This window comes from Cyanistes caeruleus, chromosome 9 (genome assembly GCF_971803275.1).
Source record: "Cyanistes caeruleus chromosome 9, bCyaCae1.hap1.1, whole genome shotgun sequence".
NCBI classification, from domain to species: domain Eukaryota; kingdom Metazoa; phylum Chordata; class Aves; order Passeriformes; family Paridae; genus Cyanistes; species Cyanistes caeruleus.
In genome coordinates, this window is record NC_141709.1 from 12,025,088 (window position 1) to 12,045,335 (window position 20,248).

At 37.5% G+C, this 20,248-nt stretch overlaps 1 protein-coding gene across 18 annotated transcripts in view; it reads left to right on the forward strand.

Annotated features, from left to right (window-relative positions):
- Positions 1-20,248, forward strand: part of LOC111933189 (complement factor H) — a 40,403-nt gene that overhangs the window by 6,569 nt on the left and 13,586 nt on the right. For 16 of the 18 annotated variants that reach the window (XM_086842819.1, XM_086842818.1, XM_086842806.1 and 13 more), the window contains 9 exons: positions 7,962-8,147; positions 9,959-10,064; positions 10,772-10,848; positions 12,574-12,768; positions 14,941-15,111; positions 16,603-16,782; positions 18,251-18,451; positions 19,519-19,695; positions 20,056-20,232. In XM_086842819.1, coding sequence (XP_086698945.1) covers positions 10,779-10,848; positions 12,574-12,768; positions 14,941-15,111; positions 16,603-16,782; positions 18,251-18,451; positions 19,519-19,695; positions 20,056-20,232 — 1,171 coding nt within the window. In that variant the 5' untranslated portion in view covers positions 7,962-8,147; positions 9,959-10,064; positions 10,772-10,778. Of the gene's footprint in view, positions 1-3,852; positions 4,145-7,488; positions 7,738-7,814; positions 8,148-9,958; positions 10,065-10,771; positions 10,849-12,573; positions 12,769-14,940; positions 15,112-16,602; positions 16,783-18,250; positions 18,452-19,518; positions 19,696-20,055; positions 20,233-20,248 lie in introns of those variants that run through there. The other 2 variants (XM_023932674.2, XM_086842814.1) reach the window with 2 other exon arrangements.

Below are 20,248 nucleotides of genomic sequence, written 5' to 3' on the forward strand. Positions count from 1 at the left end.
AAATGGCCTGAACAGAAACAGCTGTTAAGACAGGAATGCAAGTTCAAGCATCCAAACCTTTCTGAGAGTGTCTATGCCACAGCTGATCCTGTTAAAGGGGATGACAACCCACTAGGGAATTACCAAGTGAGTTCTGAAATATGGGAAGAGGCAATTTGGAAAGAAATGTATGGCGTCAGACCATAATTAACTAGGGATGGTATCTCCAGTGCTATTAAGTCAATTTATTGCTCAAATACATCAGATCAGGTCACAGTTTGAAGGCGTGAGATTTTGAGGAGTAACAAGTCATCCATAGCTCAAAGGTAGTCATGAGTTTCTTCTTTACAGAGCAATGTGTAACATTTTGGTCCAATAGACAATTGACCTGGAGTTGGTTTTACTTAATCACCTATGACCTTTGCTAAGTTCTGCCTCACTGCATCTGCTTTTTTCCCAATAGACTGCTAGGTCACGTACACACATATGTTTCTTATTGTAACTTCTAGATTCCTAGGTTAGTCTATAAAATCACACTATTACAGTTAAAAACTCTTCACCATCTTACTCAATACAATTTCTTATTTACTTAAGGCATATTTTTATTTGCAACTATAGGAACATAAGTTTATAATTTCTCCACTTAATGTCTGTGAACCTTTATTATTATATTAACTCAAGCTTTTTCCAAGGCTGTAAATCAAACCCTTCAGTATCTGTGGAAGTTTCTATCTTTCCATTTCCCACAGTATGGGACAAATGAAATTGTAATAAGAGGGAAAACAGTGGTAATGGAGCAAGTGGTCAAAAAACAGGAGAGGTGGGTTTGACACTGTTTGTTGTTCATCCCCGGCATCAAAAATTCTGTGTGGACATGCCAGCAGCCTTCATCCAGCTCTGGCAGTGACTGGGCAGGTGCAACAGGTATGGACTCCCAGCTGGGGATGTGGTGCTTCCTCCCTGCTGCTGTGTGCATTAGCAGGTGGCAAGGAGAAGCAAAGCACACAATAAGTACCCACATTTCCTACAGGGGTACCTGTGAGAGGGAAACTGTGTGTATAACCATGAGTGCACACCTTTGTGTGCATGATTAGAACTTTGGAGGATTAGTGAAGAAAGGTTCTTTGTTTCTTAGGTGTTTATTAACATTTTGTTGAAAAGTGTATTTCCCATACTGAACCTGAAAGTATATTCCACTGATTGCCGGTTAATTGTGTTCTATAAATAAATCAATAAACCAGTTTGATTATGATTTGGTTTAAATGAACTGAGCAGTCTTCCCCTGTCACAGCCTTAGGTTATGATTGTAGCTGTTACATGATGTGTTAATGTAATTATGAGTCACAGAAGTTGTGTGCCGGTAGGAGGAGATACAAATACTGAGGTTGCAAAGACAATCTCACTATTAATACAGTGGGATAGGACATTTTCATGATAATTGTTGGGCAAAGCTGTGGTTGATGCTAGACTTCTGTGTGCTCTAATGAGGTCATTAAACTAAAGTGTGACAGCTAGCATGCTGTTAGAACATACTGAAATTATACTGGCCAGAGATGCTATTTCAGCTGTGGCTAATTAAGCTCCTATTACCAGTTATCATTAGTCCTCTATGGAATACATTGACTTTCTCAGATCAGTTTCCCTAATGCAAAATGGCTTCCAAACACTGTTCTCAAAATTATTCTGGTTTAAACAAACACTTTGAACTTTGATGTTAAGCCTCCATGTTGAGTAAGGAACTAATAAAAACCTGAGTAACTTATTCTGACCACACACTGACTCTGCTTTGTGGAGGCATTTTAGGCAAGATAACTTCCAACCTGTACTTTCCTATGATCTCACACCTTGACACGCAGTTTTGCTTGTACAGGGAATATATGGTGATATTCTGTCTGTCTGTGTCCACAGCAGTATTTTGAGTGCAGTCATACCAGTTCTCAAAGCAGCTTCCTTAGATAAAATCCAGCTGTCTTTGGTTGCATTACTACTTAGATGTTTCTGCCTTTCTCATGAGTTAGAAGTAAACTCTAAAGATGAAGGGTTTTTTCCTTACCTTAGAAGTCCTGAGGCATGGTTTGTCTGTGTGCTCTGTTTTGGTGGAGACTGGAGGTGGCTAAACAAAGTGAGACCCCAATTAAAGACAATAGATTTTGAACTAATAGCCCATGGAAGAGGTGAGGAAGGAAAGAAAGTTTAAGATACCAATTCTATTTTCATTTGCTTGGGGTGAGTTTAATCAATGACCTAAGAACATCACAAACCCAGGACTGGGATGGACTGAGTCTGGTCCCTTGCTTTGTGATGGAAGATGGTTTCCTTGTATAGGCCTATGTTATGCGTATACAAATATTGCTTCAAAGCTTTACCAGCTGAGTCTTCTAATTTTCAGCTTAAATTTATTCATAGACATTTTATATCTGTTTTTACATGCTGATGTTATCTTTTAGCTTAAATAGTTTTAGCAATGCCTGTATTTATAGAAAGCAGTCAGGAAATTTACAGTACATTTCAATTCCAGTTCTGGTTCAGCTGTACCTGAAAGTATCTTTGACTGTGTTTCAAGCCCATAATTATTTGACAAGTGGTTTAATAACCCAAAAGCATTTTGACAAAACCTGAAGCAGTTTAAGCTTCATTACATCAGACTATTTAATACTTAAAACTATAGAAATTGCAACTTGGATAGATGCATTAAATATGCATTCCCTGATGAGGTGTGCACCAGTAGCTGCAAACTGGATGCAGATCAATCATCCCAGGGTCATAGAAAACGGTTAGAGTTCATTCTCCACAAGAGTCATTTGTCAAGGGGAAGAGAAAGGAAGAGACATTTTGCTCTCTGAAGTCATTTCTGTAGGAGAAACAGATGAATACCAGTTTTACTAAGACCATTTCTTAGAATTGGTGGCTGAAAACACAGCCTAAAGTTAAAAAAAATATTCCACCTGCATTTTAAGAAGATAAAAAGTTTTAACTGCTGTAAGTGCTGTAGAATTCAGGTTTGAGATGTGTTCTGTAGACACTCGTTTTTATTTTATAGCAGCACAGTACCTAAGCTAATGATTTTTAAGGAAATGTTATGTGTGTTTTTGGGAACAAATACAAGATGGATCTGTGTGTGCTCCATCCAGTCAGACATCACCACTGTTGGGCATCTGGCCTGTAGCTGTTTTATGTCCATCTCCTGTGAGCACTTAGTACTATTACATTTTCCCCCCCTAATTCTCAGTCTCAAATAATTCTTTTCATATGATCTACATTTCCACTGGAGAACACTTGTGAAGCCATGACCTATCATGAAACTGTTGATTAGACCATTGCTTACATAAAACCATGAGAAGTTCCTTTGTTAGGCATATAGATCTTTTTGTATAGTTTTATATTTTTCTTTGGGAAGTTCATTATCTATGTTACAATCCATTCAAATCTCCTCCATCTTATCATTTCTCATGTGATACTGAGGTGCTTCAACATCACCTGGGTTTATTTAATGAGGAATATGACCAAATACATTTCTTTTGCTGTGGGCAATTGGTGATCTTCTATAAGAACCAGTGAGTGACCCCTAAGTCACTCTGTACTTTTGCCTGCTTTTTGATTTTTTGCAACATATATTTTGAATTATATGTGTAGAGAAGTTCATTTTTACACACAATTAACATGAGTTTGTTTTCTAACTAAGCATACCATACACAATAAATAATTTATTTGTATAAATAAAATAAATTTAAATAAAATAATTTATTTGTATAACATTTAGGTATCAAAAGATATAACCCTATATGATCATGGAAGGGATAAATATGGGGGAAAAAAAGTGTGATGTAAAAACAAGCAGACCACAGGGAAAGGAATGTGTTGACCTAAATTGCCAGGCATTTGTTTGTTTATTCATTTAGCAAGGTTTAGAGAGGGGGTTTAAAAAAAAGAAACATGTGTGTTGCAAGAGGTTTAGGGGAAGTGACTGCTGAAATCGGAGTATAAATGTTTTGCAAGGTCAGTCCATGGACCAGTTAAGTGAAAAAGGAGTGGAAATAACACAAAGTAATAAAAAAAAGTAGGCTGCAATACTGGATGTGTTTGCTGAGTTTTTGAATCTCTAGAATGTTATTCCTGGGCTACACAGCTCTGCTCTTGTGTTGGATGCCTTGTGCTGCACAAAGAGGTAAGCTTGAACTCCTGTCTTACTGTGTATGTGAAGATGGTAACTAAAGCAATATGTAAAGGCATTGAATATTTTTTATGATCTGACAATAACTGACGTTTCTTCTGGCAGCATTTAGCACTGTTAGTATTTAGCATCCTGCCATAGGATTACTTTCACCTATTTATTTGGATAACTGCTGCTGTTATTAATCTGCTGCCCAACTTTTTAAATGGTTGATATCACTATAAATTTGAGCCAGACAACTAATTTTCCATTAATTATGTTTTCTAATTATTCTAGTGCTGAAAACCAGGAAACAACTTGTAGATTAAAACAGAAATGCACATTTATGGAATATTTTGTGTCTGTCTGGAATAACCTGTGAGGTGATCTGAGGAAGATGAATAATTACTACATTGACTGAAAAGCTTCTGATACATCTCTTGATGACGGGTTTTAGTCTAGGAAATGAGATAAATATATACAATAAATATATGTAAATATATTTCATCTTTAAAGAGGTAGCTAGCATTCTATGTATCTTCAGAAACTTCTGATATTTTCTGTTGCTCTGTTCAATGTATTTTTTTTTTGTTTGTGTTTATACTATTTAGTGTATCCTTGGTTATTTAATTTGTTTGCATTATGTTTGAGTTTCTTTGCATAGAGTGCAGAGGGTGCTGTGTGGTTTTGAGCTAGTATGTCTTCGATTGGTTCAGGTTGGTTTTAATTTTTGTTGAAAGTTATGAAGTTAATCAAAAAGATCCACTGGATTTTACTTTGAAAACTGAAAAATTAGGAAATTAAAGGAATGTCCTATCTTAAATATAAATAAATATCGCCTCAAAACAACTAATAGTCTCGTTTGCAACAAGTGCAGAAAAGTCCTGGAATTTGAAACGAAAGTTTGCCTGAATTTGCACTTTGTTTTCATAATGGTTTCTTTAGGTCAGGGAGATTGGAAAGAATTGTGAATGTAGCAAAAATTTGATTTATTTGGGACAACTATTACCATGAGTCATGCAGGATTCTTGTTTAAGCTTTATGCTGAAAGCCTGTGAGACTTGTTCTCAGTTCTGGGTTTTGCGTAAGGACTGAAAGTCACTACTGCCTGGATTTGTAATTGCTTGTACTTTGTAGAAGCTGCTACCAGCATATGGTTGGCAAAAAAGCAGCTTGAGCTATTTCTAACTGGGGTCAAGTCACATATAAATACTGAATGAGTAATTCCAGCTCTCCTGGTCTGTCAGTAAGGAATTTGAAGGTATCCATTCAGTGCATGCTTTTTAATATAGAAATAAAACCCTCCAGTATTGGTGATTATATTAGGTGGGTGTATGGTGGAATTATTATAGTTTTGAAGTACAACCTGCCAGCAGATTTCTTCACCTTAAGCCACTGAGAAACTGCATATACACACACACACACACACACACACACACACACACACACACACACACACACACATTATATATATGCATACTCTGACACTTGATTGAAATACCTAGTTACCTAGTTAATACACCAGGGCAGGAGTGGGGAAGAGTTAAGACCCAGCACATCTTCATAATGGCGAAGAGATTAAGGATTTTAATGCAAACAAAGAAGAGTTAAGAGGCTGCATTCTGCATAACAGACAATAAAAATATGATACAATTCATAGGGAGGAATAGAGAAGAAGCTCTCCCTGTACTCAATAACCTATTTTTTAAATTATAGATTTCAGTGTGTGCTCTCAGCTTGCAAAATAAAAGTGCTAATTCAAATAAGGTCCAATTAAAAATATGTGGAATTAGACACATTCTTTTTCTCACCATTACAAAGAGCTTTTTGGGTAAACTAACCATTTTTTAACACATCTGAAAGAACCAGCTAAAGGATTCCTGTTCATTTTGCTTATTCCTATATTTTGCAAAAAATTTCAATCTGTCTTTTCTTGCTAAACAAAGTCTCTCCCACTTTTTTTAAAGTAGATTAGTACCCTCTAGTGCACAGAAACAATAATTTTTATTCAGATATAATCGTTCATGAGAGAGAGAATACTTATCAAAGTAATTGGGAAAAAGGTGAATCTGTGGGCACACTCTTTCTTTAGCACATCACCAGTATTGTCAAAGCCTGTCTAATTCTTCTGCTACTTAAAAGAGCCAAACTACAGTTATTAGAGCTCACAAGTAACACTATTTTCTTTATCTTTTCAAAATGCCATGCAGAACACTTAAAGTTATACTGTTTTTTCCTTGCAACAATTTTTTTTCCCCATTTTTAAAACAGTGTTATAAAATTATGCCTCTAATTTGGTTGGTATTCCCTGGACTGAAATACGAGTGAGTTCTCAAGGATTTATCTTTGTAAACTCAAGTAAAACTCACTTTCCACACTTTGGGTTTTCGAACAAAAAGTGAGCAGATAAAATACACCTTCTTCCACATCAGCTACTTAATGTGTGGTGTGATCTCTGCAGTACAGTTCAGTGAGCTTTAACTCCACATCCCTCACATGAGGAAAGATCCCAAAAACTTGTCCCATAGTCCTATTTCCAGGCAGCACCTGGACAACCCATAGGAAGGTTTCAATGAGAATACTGCTGCTTTCTCAAACTGTGGCTTTACTGCTAAATTCAGGGAGAGGACATCTGTGCCAGGTCTCTACTGGGCAATGAATCTACTCACCAAGGGTTTTCCTTCCCTGGTGGACATTTCTTCTCCCATTCACTTTCTATACAGAGATTTTATTCCTTTTCCAAGACTTTATTTCTCAGGGCTTGTTTTATTTATTCCTGATGAATGCTCACCTTTCATGTCCAGATGAAAACCAGAGTTCATTGCATATAATTAGTTAGGCTGTTCAGATTCTCTTACTCTGAGTGAAGCTTCAGTTTCCAAAATGTGTACATTTCAGTCACTCAAGGACCGGAAATTAGTCACTGAAATTAGGGCAGTTATTTCTTGACCAAATAATTTAGTCTTTCATTAAAGGTTTCCCAACATTTGCTTCTTTCCCCTTTAGTCTAACTTTTTTTCATTCTCAAGCTGTTGAGGAACTTCTTAATTAATTCAGGTTCATTTGTTGTAGATTGTATGGACTTGGCTGTATGTTTTCATGTGCACATGAAAGAATGCCCAGAAGAGAGCTTTTGGGCAAAGACTGTATAATATTGAGCTAATAAGAAATACCAGACACCACCATCCACTCCCCAAACTGAGTCAAAATTCTTGGAAGCTAAAGGCAGAGTGAATACTCCGAATTGTTTAAATTTTGTATTAAGGAACTTGTGAGTAACGAACAAGAGGAAATAAGTTTTTGAATATCAGGTGATCTGAGCCTGGAGAGAAAGTTTAGGCAATGTAAAGATGAGAGAAGGTTTGGCAGAACTTAATCAAATGACATGTGAAATAATGTCGGTAAAGGTAGTGGTGACTGGAGAAGGAAATAGTTTGAAAGGAAACTCCAGAGTGCACAGAGTTGTTCTCTGTGGCAGTGGAAGGACAGGCCTGGAGCAGCTCCTGTAAATGGAAGGGTAGGAGGTGTCTGTGGTAGGAACCAAGGCAATGATATCCTCTCGGGCTTTGTAACTACAGTCTGTTTCATGAACCATCACTGTCCTGGGTGTTTCCCTGGTGCCTGGCTATTGCTATATCCTTCTAAATGTCTATTCACATTCCTACAAAATGTGGATCCTTGTCAGTTTCCTATTTTATGCTGATTCAGTAGAAAACAAGCTGGTTTGATCACAAATGGCCCCAGGATTTCTTTCTATATTTCCTATTGCAATATTGTTTTGGTGTTTGTAGTATGTATTTCAGTCGCCAGTGTTTTTATTTAAAATTTTTAGCTTGTGAAGAACCTCCTCCTAGGAGGGTAAAAGAAGTGCCTACTAAAAGATGGGACAAGCCTCCCTATCCACATGGGACTCAAGCAACATACACTTGTCGGCCTGGATATGTAAAAATTGGAAGAGTTGCATTTCAGTGCATTGATGGAGCATGGAAGCAGCTGGCCCCAGTGACAGAATGCAGAAGTAAGTATTTATCCAAAATATCTGCAGACATTTGTTCTGGCAGACCATATTCCTTACCAGGGATGTCTATGTGAAATTGTACCTTTGCTTGTAAATTACTCATTTCTGCACTCTTTTAAAATATCACCCTAAAAAGGATGTGTGCATAAGGGAACTTAAGTTCCTTTTCTTCAGATCAAAGGATTTAATTTTTTTTCTTTACAGAAGACCTTATTCTAGGACAGTCTTATTAACCCAATTTATATTATTAAAATCAATTATTAAGTTCTTAGAAGCTTGCTTTCAAAATTTTTTGTCTAAGCAGGATAAAGCACAAACCTAGCTTCTGAATATGAGTCAAGAGGCAGTTTATTCAACTAGTTCTATGAAAGATATAATTTCTTGCAAGTGGGAAATTATTTTCCCCTGCCTTTTCTTTTAAGCTGTAATTCACAATTAGGATGAGAGCTGCTATTTATTATCTCTAGCATACTGTGCTGAGAGTTTTCAAGTATCTCACACCCTCATACAGAATTCATTACTGAAGAAATTGAAGTTTGTTATCATTAGTCAGTAGATACTTTTCTGTAATTAATGAGCTTTAAACACAAAGGAATTTAAGAAACAAGGAGTTATGCTTGTGTATCTAACATACAAAATTGTTACTAGTGCAATACAAATATTTGATTGAGAATATATGTAAGCCCGGGGTGCTGTTCAGAGATTAATACACACTGTGAGTAGGAATTAATAATTTACTAATTGATTTTGTTTTTACATTCTCGGTTTTGTCTCTGTCTCAGTGTTTAGATTTCATCGTGTAACTAGTCAGTGAGTACAGGCCTATACAAAATTTGGCATGGTTTGTAGCATGTTTTAGCAAATACTGCCACCAAGTGAGCAGCTGCTGCCACCGGCAAGGAATGGATGGGGAGAGAGGAGAGGGTGCTCCACCACCAGCTGGGGATACACGGTCCTTTGGCAGGAAAGAAGACAGAAGCAGCTATCAGGAGTTTCCATTTCCGCCGAATCTCACTGGAGCAGGTTTAGGGCCTACTCAAACACATATTTTTTGGTAAAAACGGATGATGTTGATAGGCTCCAAGAATTAAATTGCCATGCTTGACAAGAATGAGGAAAGATTTCTGCTGAGGATGGCCAATAGGTTTCATCTGTGCAGTTCATTTTGCAGTCCTCTGCAAATCTCTTATGAGATCAGATGAGTATGAGTGAGGGGAAAGGTGTTGTGTTCATCTTTGCCACACTTTTGGGAATCCAAAACAAAGAGTTAGGGCCAGGCCATAAGGAAAGTCCTGTGGGGAGCTTTGAGCAGCAGGCACTAACATCTAAAATAACTCCTGTGGCTTTAAATCACCCCACTTCACTCAGCATAATTGCCAGCAGATTGAGGAAATTTCATTTCTAATCATGGATGGATTCTCTAGTGGAGCCTTTGGACCAGATTATGTCACAAATGACATGAAAATTGCCATGAATTTGTCATAAAACTGAATATGAGTTCAGCCTTTTTAAAGGAATAAAACATGCTAATTTGTTTTGAGGGGCTTGTTGTAGGTAGATTGATTCTGTTTCTGTTTTGGGTTTTTTTTTTTTTTTTTAATAAGTATATTCCAGTGTGTTATCACTGAAAACTATGAAAATAAGGATAAAAAGGAGAGGTTAATCAAACTTATGCTGAACATTTCTGAATTTTTGAAAGCCCCCAAAGACCCACACTCACTATTAATCACTGGAAAAATGCTGGGTTTTTTCATTTTCACCTTCCTATGTATGGTATAAGTAAGGCTTTTTCCTTTTATTTTTTCAACCAGATAAACCCTGTGGACATCCTGGAGACACTGAGTTTGGTTTCTTTGAACTTACCAGTGGAAGTGAATTTGTGTTTGGTGCCAGAGTTGAGTACAGATGTAACGATGGGTAATACTCATTTAATCCAATGTATGGGAATTAACATAAGGTGTTAATTATACTGTCAGTTATAGATTTGTTCTCTGTAATACAGCTTACTAATATTTAATGCTTGCTTATGTGTTGTAAAAATGTTTGAAGGAAGACATTTCTGACAGACTCGCTAACATGTCTTCACTGAATGCTTGAAAGAAATTATCTATCCATCTTCTCCAGTGAAAATGGCAGCAAGTCAAATACATGGTGTTTTGCCTGTGTCTGGATATTTTCCTCCTGAAAAGCAAATCAGCTTTGAGTACAGTGCTTTAGCCATGCCTTTGAAGTTGCTACGTTACTGGAATCTAGCCTGAGTTCCACAAAGAGAGCTCTAAAATCAATATTCTCCTTAATCCCTTCAGTTCCTCCCTTCATTTCAGAGTAGCTGTCCTTCCTCTGAATGCATTTGTTATGTAGCCAAAGCTTGCTACCTCTGTAAAGAAGAAGCCTTCATCCTTATTCCTTCCTACTCTCCAATCTGATTTTCTGTTTTCTCATATGCAAATAAAAGAAAGCAAATAGGGAAAATGCAGGTGAAAAACTACTCAGTGCTGTCACATTTTGGTTATTCTATGCTGGAACACCTGAAGCCATCTTCCTTTGCTCCATAAACAGCAGCACTGTTGTTCTGTCACATAATGAAACTGTATTTTAGCATTTTTTACTTTTTATTTGGTAAGATACCAGATGCTCAGCCAAAGGAATTACCGTGAGTGTCAGGCAGATGGATGGAGCAATGACATCCCTCACTGTGAAGGTAAATGGATTTTGGCATTTAATTCTCTATCAAATGATCTTTTTCTCTGTCTGATACTATCTAAAATAGTCTGTGATTGCTTTAAAAATATTCATTCACCTACGTTTAAATTCAAGTTAGGCAACAGTGAAGCTCTTAAAGTGACTGCTCAGCTCTTTTGGTCCAACAAGCTTTGGTTAAAAACCCTTCATGAAGTGGAATCCTGTGACTTCCAGACTGGCTTAAAGCTCTGCCTCACCTAAAAGCCCTGACAGAGTAGCTGCCTACAAAACATGGTTGCAAATGACATTTGGGATGATGAGTTTCAAATTAGTGTGAAGGCATGTGTGTTTTTAGCTACTTTCCTCCTCCATCCTTGTGAACATCCTAAGCATTAAGATTTTGTTAAGGTCTCCCTATTAGCATACTATGGAAGGCATTCAGTAAGCAAGAGTTGAGAGCAAGTGGGACACAGATATCAAGACTTAATAGACCAGATGGCTCAGGGGATAGTTTTAGAAACCTTTTCACCAGTTTCAAACCTTAATGATCATGAAAATAAGGTTCCTGTTCTTCACAAAGATAATTTTTAACTGCTTTATTTTAATATGTGTGGACAGCAGTGACATTTTTATTTGGGTTAAGCATCTGATGTCAGGAAAGGGTCTCTAAGAACAAGTGAAGTAGACGTCTTGACTAGAGCTTGTTGTTGTTGGTTTGATATTTTCTTGGAATTATATACTTTGCATTTAGTTTACTGGACTTTGAGGGCCCTCACACTTTAGTATTGAGGTCTTTCTACACCATATGGATCAAGGGTTTCCAACATTTTTTGTCACATCTCACCAAGATGCTTCAGTTTCAAACTCCTCCTTATTATTTCTGACATGGTTGAGTTTTCACTGAAATGCGATTGCCTGTGAAAGAAAGAATTTGTATAATGTCCTAAATGTGAAGAACCTAGGAGACAGAGTATGAGCTCATGGAAAAGGCAGATGACTTCTAAGGTGGTAAATGTCAGACAGAAGTAGCTTTGGTAGACAAAACAGAAGCCACTTTTGTACCTGCTCAGTGATATCCATATGAGGATCTAAGAATGAGCTTTGATAGTCCCTTCCCCCCTTAACAGACATATCTGATGACATAAGTTTTTGGGGCTTTTTTTCTGCAGATACAAAATTGAGGGCACAAGAGCTCTAATTAGTATCTGCCACGGTGTTTGTTTATTTTAGTAATATAATTGCTCTGATATTCCTAATTACAATTTTAGTTAATAACTGAACTGTTGTAGGTGGTGTGTAATGCAGCACTATTACAGATGTCTGTCCATAACAAATTTAGTTTGGCACAACTCTTAACAAAGTCAACTGATTTTGGCAAATTTTAATGCTGTCAGTCAAGGCTTAGCTAACCATCCACAGAATGCAGAATCCCAGGGTAATTTAGATTAGCTGAGGTCATCTAATTCAGTGGATGCTCTGTCCTTAGCCATCAAGGGCAGAGAAGGAGATTATGAGAGAGGGTCTAAAAGTATCTAAAAGCTATGCCACTCTGTCTTTTTGCTTAGGGCTTTGTATTACACTTGCTGAAAATGGTATCTGAATACATAGCTAGAGTGTATATTTTTTAAATGTGTAAGGAAATTACAGTGAGTTTTCTGTATTTTAACTAGTTTGTGTGCCAGCTTATTTTACAGGCTAGACCTCAAAATTATGTTTTTTTCCTTTTCTTGTTTTGTTTTTCCAGTGATAAAGTGTTTACCTGTACAAGAACCTGAAAATGGAAGGATAATTATGACTGGTGCATTTGAGCTAGGCCAAGAATATTCCTTTGGCCAGGTTGTAAACTTTGAATGTAATGCAAAACACAAGCTTGTTGGAGCTGAAGAAATCGTTTGCTCTGCTAATGGAAAATGGAGTAACGATGTGCCTCAGTGCAAAGGTAAAAAGGACACTGTTTTCTGTGTGTCATTAAGAAGCTTTCTTCTCACAGACTCTAAATCATATGGTTACCATATGGGAAGCCACCAAGTTTTCACTTTATTTCACAGCAATTAAGCATACTTTGTCTGTAAACAATCTCCACTACATATATGAAAAAGCAGGATAAGAAAGAGAAATATAATAGTATTGGATACTAATATAATGATAATTGACCATCTGTTTGTTCCACATTTTTCCTACAAGCTGTATGTTTTGCCAGGCTGCAGTCGAATTCTTTGATATGTCTGCATAATTCAGTGTTGATTTAACCAAGATAATCAGAAAGGACTTTGAATCTGTGAGAACCAAGTTTAGTAAACAAGTAGGATTTTAATTCTTAGGATATACACAACACGAAAAAAAAATTGTTGGATTTTTCTTTCTTCACACTAATGTGCTTGGAAAACTTAGAAGGTTTGTGTTTAGTTTTTACAGAAGCCCAGAATCAATGAGGTGATGTGGGACTTCTGAAGGCTCCTCAAAGCAATTAGCTAGGGCAAGGTGCTCAAGAATGTGTTCAGTCACCTTTTGATATCTCCAAGGATGGACATCCACAGCTTCTCTGGGAAACCAACTACAGTGGTTGAACTCTCTTTAGTAAAAACTTAGAAGTGGCATTTCCTGTATTTCAATTCATGCCCATTGCTTCTCAATGTGTGGCTGGTGGCCAATGAGAAAGGTCCAGTTCCATCCTCTTTACTTCTGCCTGCCCCACTAAAAAAGACTGTCCCTCCTCCCTCAAGCCTCCTTTACTCCAGACTCTCTTAGACCTCTCTCTATCTGTCAGGTTTTTTTCAATTCCTTAATTATCTTCCTGTCCCTTGCTGGATCTGCTCCAGTATATCTCTATCTTTCCTTTACTGGGAGTTCTGACTGGAGAGATGTAGAGGGGGCAGGATCACCTCTTTTGGTCTGCTGGCAGCATTTTTCCCAGTGGAGCCCAGGCTGTTTGCTGCAAAGGCTCATTGCTAGCCCCTGTCCAACTTGGCCATCAGTACCATTAGCTCTTTTTCTGCAAAACTGCTTTTCAGCCAGTCAATCCCATGCTGCCCTGCCTGCAGCTGGTACTGGTGGATGGGATTATTCCTCCCAGTTTCTGAAAAAAGAATGGATGGGATTGGTTGTCAGGGCAAGAGACTAAATCCCAGGAAGATTATGGTAGCAAGCACCTAAATATTCAGAACATCGAGTTTCTTAGATTATTGCTATGTGATTTGATCATGAAGTATGGGTTTAGAAGAGCAGACTACACACGTCAGGATGGCAGATACATTTATGGTTTGTTCACAATTCCAGTGCTGCACTTAGCTGCTTTGAAACCCACATTTATTATATTTTGTACAGTATGAAGTGGAATTAAACATTTATGCTTGTAACATTTGCAGAATATAGTGGATTTCATTAAAAAATGACAGCTCCCATGAGCTCTATTTCATTCTAAACATGAAGTAAATTCAATAAAAGAATCCAAGAGAGCACTTTTGTATCCTGTTCTGTGACCTAGGAAACAAAACATTGAATATCTTTTGGCTTTATGAATACGTTTTTAGGAAACTGCAAGATCTTGGTGGATTTATTTGGTTTGGCAAGGAACTGGGAACACTGATGTTCTTTTATAGATATTAAGCATTCTAGTGTCCATTTTTCAGATAGTTTAATTCTTTTCTCATTTTGATGTCATGATTTAACTCATAACCTACTGGCTCTGAGAGCATATTATGTTTGTTGGAAATTACAAAGAAATTATCCGAGAAATAGAAAATCCTAAATTTCAGCTGGCCTAGTGTCTTATTTTGGAATGTCTTCTGCCTTATCTCTTGATTTTAAACCCATTAAAGTCCAAAGCAAAGCCCTGAAAACTGTCTCATAAACCAATTTGCAATTGAAGCTGTGCTACACCATATTTTCCACCTGTAACCCAGAATCAAGTAAGTGTTCAGATAAGTTCCAAAGAGCTTCCAAATGAGAAAGTTTTTGTGAATTCAAATTAAACTACACCCCGCCCCCCAAAAAACCCAACTAAACAAAAAACCAAAGCCTAAATTTTAAAACCAACCTCCTAAATTTTATTGTCATATAAATTTATTCTTAGCAAATAAAAATACCTGGATTTTTTGTGTTTCAATTTCAGAAATTAATTGTGATGTGCCAGAAATTCCGCATGGGTATGTCCGTTCTTCAAGGAAGTCTTACAAGGAAAATGAACTAATGCAGTTTTTCTGTGAAGAAGGATACAAATATGGTAACAGAGCAGATGCACTGTGCACTGAATCGGGATGGAATCCACCTCCCTATTGCACTGGTCAGTCTTGCTTCAAGCAGTTTTGCACTGTAATTTGGTTTGGAAGTAATTTTTGAGATTTATAAATTATTTCATAACAAAATAAATCCATCCAGATCCAATATCCATGAAGACCAGAAGTATTGAGTGCTGAGGGGACCAAAGAACTGGGTAAGAGTTTTCCATGAAGAGCAGAAGCAAAACCAGAATCTTGTTGTGAATCTCTACAAATTAATGTATTTACAATGCTGAAGCTCCCTCTTGTTTTTTAACTCACAAATGCCTTCTGAGCAGTTCATGTAACAAATTTCTGAGGTTGTTCCTGCTTGACATCAGCCCTCTGGGTCATGGATTTTAATTTAGTTTCATTAAATTACAGTTCTAAAAGGCTGTATTTACATCTCCAAATATGCATGTCATATCCCAATTGAAACAGTTTAATGAAATTTTTGGGAATTTATCAGTGCCTTGAATTTTCTCCAAGAAATTGCCAAAATCTTGAAACTGGAAAAAAATTGTTGACAACAGGGCAACACTGTAGGATTATGCACCACCCACCTTCCTGGGACCTCATCCAGAAAGAGAAGATTCCTTTAGAAATAAAGACTTGTTGTCAGTTTTGGGGCCCACTCAGACCTTTCTGATTCAAGATTAGTAATGATACTAATTAATATGCATTGCCTACAGTTTAAAAACATACTGCTTTTGAGGAGTGCCAAACAAAACATTCTTCTAGACACTGATATGCTGGGCTCTTGTACTTGAGGTGTACTCAGACAGTGTTTCTACTAAGTAAATAAGGGCCTACTGGGCTTATCACTAGACCTAGAGGATTCAACAGGGCATGCATGAAAACTGATTCACCCAGCCTCACTCCACAGAAGCACCAACCTGTAGTTACCTTACAGTCATCCCCTCCCAGCCAGGGTGTTGGTGGTATTTTCTGAACAGGAAGAAGACACAGAAAAGCCCCAAAAGACAGGCTCTGGTTTATAAATATGTTTGCCTCACTTCTCTGGGCATAAAGATATCTTGAGATTTTTAGAATGAGATTCTTGACCTTTTTCAGTTGTTGAAATACTTCTGTTGTCAGTGAAGGACACTAATCTTAATCACACAACCTTTAATTGATCCATTCCTAGTTAAGTAAAATTATTTCTGCATTTAGGACCTGCCAGTGAAACTGCCCTCTTTTGGGACAGGGTCCACAAATGAGCCCAGGAAAACCCAGCTGCAGAATGATCTACAGGAAAAAATTAGTCAGGTTCAGTTTGATGGATTCTCATTCTTTCTCCAACTATTCTCTTTGCAATTAAGTTTTAATCTTCTAATTAGCATAACATCAGTTAGAACTGTCACTCTTCTCTTACAGAATCATGCATTTCTAAGCATGAAGAAGACATGTAACCTTTTCTTTTCAATTTTGTGCAGTTATGGCCAATATACTATGAAAACAAGAACTTACGCAATAAATTTAAACATATTCTCTTTTTTTTTCCTGTTTTTATTTAGAAATTGTATGCTCTCCTCCAGTAATTTCCTTTGGGAACTTTAGACCTCAAAAAGACAAGTACACACTGGGTAATACAATTACAGTAGAGTGTGATGCTGGGTATCATTTTAAAGTGACGACTGGCAGAACCACAGCTGAATGCACCAAGAATGGCTGGGTGCCTGATCCAGCTTGTGTCCGTAAGTAGCTATCATGAATGAAGTTACACTGTAGAATTGTTGAAAGTATCTCAGAGAAAAGAAGTTAAGAGCTGAACTTGAGGAGCATCAGATATGACAGTTTCTTGTTTTTTTCTTTGTACTGTAAAGCTTAATTTGATAGTTTAAAAAATCACCTATAAAAACAATGGTATAACCCAAATTTACGTTGTGTTTATTAATACACGTATTACCTCTTACTCTATTTGCAAGTATGTTAAAATGTGCTATAGTCAGCTCACTGTCAGGAAGATTTTTGCTCCACCTGAGGAATAGCAACCCATTCAAGATTAGAGGACATGGGAAGTTTAAAGTAGCCAAACTGCAGGTAATGATTGCAAGATACCTTTCCTAGTAGTATCTCAGCTCTAGATTTTTACTTGGCATTGTAATTTGATGTTATGGATGATTACAAGATTTTTTCTGTTTTACAACCTGTCAGATGACAAAGCAAGGTATTCTTGATGGTTGATGACTTCTTTCTTCGGTTAAAGTTCCCATAAATACAATGATGGTTTTGCCCAGTATAAAAAATAAATATATATAAATTAGCAGGTAATTTCATGATTTAACATTTTGATTTTTGAAAATAAAATTTAAAATTTAGAGAAACCCTGATTAAATCAGTCTTGTAAAGGAACCTTTGGATAAGATGATTTGAGCTATTTCTGAAATATGCTCTTTTAACATCTGAGTTAATGTTTTCTCTGTATCAGTTGGGTTCTAAAATTCAGGTGTCATTCTGAGCCCACGTCACTCATTATCACTTCACTGGTTTATCCAGTGGGTGATCTGCTCTACCCTGGCATGTAGGCTCTGGGTCAGAACATTTTGGGAGGAACCTGGGTAAATTTGAATGGAAGCTTCTGAGAATCTCTTCCTTCTATCCTGGACTTCTCCCTGGAAAGGGTCAGTTCTTTTGTGGAGCCAAGCAAAGAATATTAAAATGCTGCAGCTCTAAAATAAAAATGAGAAGAGTCAGGAAGAGCTTTTGGTGCAGGACCCCAAAAGTTATAAATGGAGGTGGCAGGAGTCATCCCAATTTTAAGAATTCACAATTCACTTTCTATATCTGAGCCAGATGACTGGGCTCCCTTTATGGGCAGATTAGCAATCAAGTAAGTAATCAAGACCCTCTACAGTGTCATCTCACTGTACAATGTATACTAACCTTTGGTCTCACAAATCACCCTCAGGAGTCTGCTGAGAATGCTGGCTAGATTTATGTTAGTTGCAAATGGGATTGAGGGAAAGTAAGAGCTGTAGGTACTGACAAAGACCCCAGGAGCAGAGCATGATTGTTCCTGCACTCCTTAGGATCTGCCAGGGTGTGCAGTCCTGGTTCTGTCCATTTCTGAAAACACACAGACGAAGCTGAATCTGAATGAATTATTTCCTGAGCTTTTATCATGCATGTGTTGATATTGTTGCTGTTATATTCTGTTTCTAGGGAAACCATGTGACTACCCACCTATAGAAAATGGCAGGTTAAGTGATTCACATGAGTACCACAAACGCTATTACTTTCCAAAAAGATTTGGACAGACTGTAGATTACTACTGCCTCGATGGCTATTCAACCCCCACTGGAACTTTCTGGGTTCGAATTACCTGTTCTGAAAGGGGCTGGTTTCCAGAGCCAAAATGCCTGAGTAAGTACATTTCCACTATATACTCAATTCTGGTTTAATTACCAAAGGTCTGTGCAGCAGAACTTGTTCTGATGGAACACAAGACAAAACACTTTCTGAAAGTCAAACTGCTTTATTAGTTGACCTCTGGGACTGCACCCAGACCATCTTCCTATCTGCGGAGCACAAACCATCAGCTGGGGACACTCTGAAATTATGCTTTTGGATTTTGAAGATTGTTTACTCCTGAAAATATTAATTAGAGTAAGAAATATATAATAAACCTTCCTCTTGTCTGGATTCTGGGTAACATGCAAGCTTTCATCTGCTCTACAGCTGCACACACAGAGTTTTGAATAATTTCTACTCTATGTAAGTATATTCTCCTTTCTGTTGCTTGGAGTACAATGAGGCCTTTTCTCACACATCTTCAGTCATAGCAAAGTTCCTACTTACTGGTGGGGCACAAAAGTAGATTACAAAAGGTTGTTCTTTCCTTATTGCCACTCAGTGGAGTGGTGCTCAGTGCAGGAAATGAGTGGAGTCCTGCCTGGAGGAAAAAAGCAGGTACTCAGATAACACAATAAATAAATTCCTTCAGCCTTACATCTCAGCTCCAGGAGAGAGAAGGCCTTAGAGCCAGCGTACTAAGCTGTTGCTAAAATCTCTAGAGATGGTTTGAGAGGCTGCTACACTTCCACAGAGGTGATAAAATCTCCTGGAGGCAAATGCTGGAGTTCACTCTGGGCATACATCAACATTTTAGAGACATACCAGACCTAATGTGAGAAGCACTGAAGCAAGCCAAGTTTGCTTGTGAACAATAGGTAAGAGATTTTTGGTTACTAGGCCACCTCATATCACTGTATGTAGTGACTCCCACTTCTGACCCTGTGGTACATTAATCACAAGGCACTGAAACAAAACATGCTTTCATCCTGATTTGCACACAAGTGTCTTTTTGCCATACAAGGCTACAGAAAGGTGCTTGGAGGCCTGTTTGTTGGAAATGCTTCTTGAGGATTAATTGCCTTCAGTTCTTGGTGTAGAAATTTCCTTGGTTAAATGTACTTTCTCTCCTTCTTTAGAAAAATGTTCCATCAGAGGGCTGGAAAATGGTTATTTCCCACACCACGGCTGGGACGATTTTTACAAGGAAGGTGAAAGAGTCAGATATGGCTGCTACAGTGACTACCAAGCTCAGCATGAAGAAGTCACATGCACAAGGAATGGCTGGGCACCTCCTCCGAGATGTATCCGTAAAAGTGAGTGTGCTTGTGTTTTGGTGAGGTTTCTATCTAAAACTATTTGTTGTAGCATTCATTTCTGAAAATGAAGACTCTCCTTCACAGAATAATTTAGCAGTAAAGAATTTAACATACTACGAAGGTTTTATCTCAGAATATAAGACTGAAACATCCAACCAAGACTTCCATCAATTTAAATAACATATTAAGCATTATGTATTAACAATGTATGAAATGAAAAACGTATTCAATTGACCATGTGTTAAACAATTTTTTAAATCCTACTGCTGCTTCTGTTTTCATCCTTCTGCTGTGATTTTTATGCATGTCTTTTAGCAGTGCTTTACTTGGAAGAAATCTTGTCTCTCTCTCTCTCAGAAAAATGCCAGGGTATCATTTTTGAGAATGGCTATTTGAACTCGGGGAGAACAACGTTCCGTTTAAAAGATAAGATCTCATATACATGTCACGCTGGCTTTGTGACTCCAGAAGGAGAAGAAATAGGACACATACAGTGCCAAGATAGTGGCTGGACTCCGCCTCCGAAGTGCATCAGTGAGTAGCTAAAGGC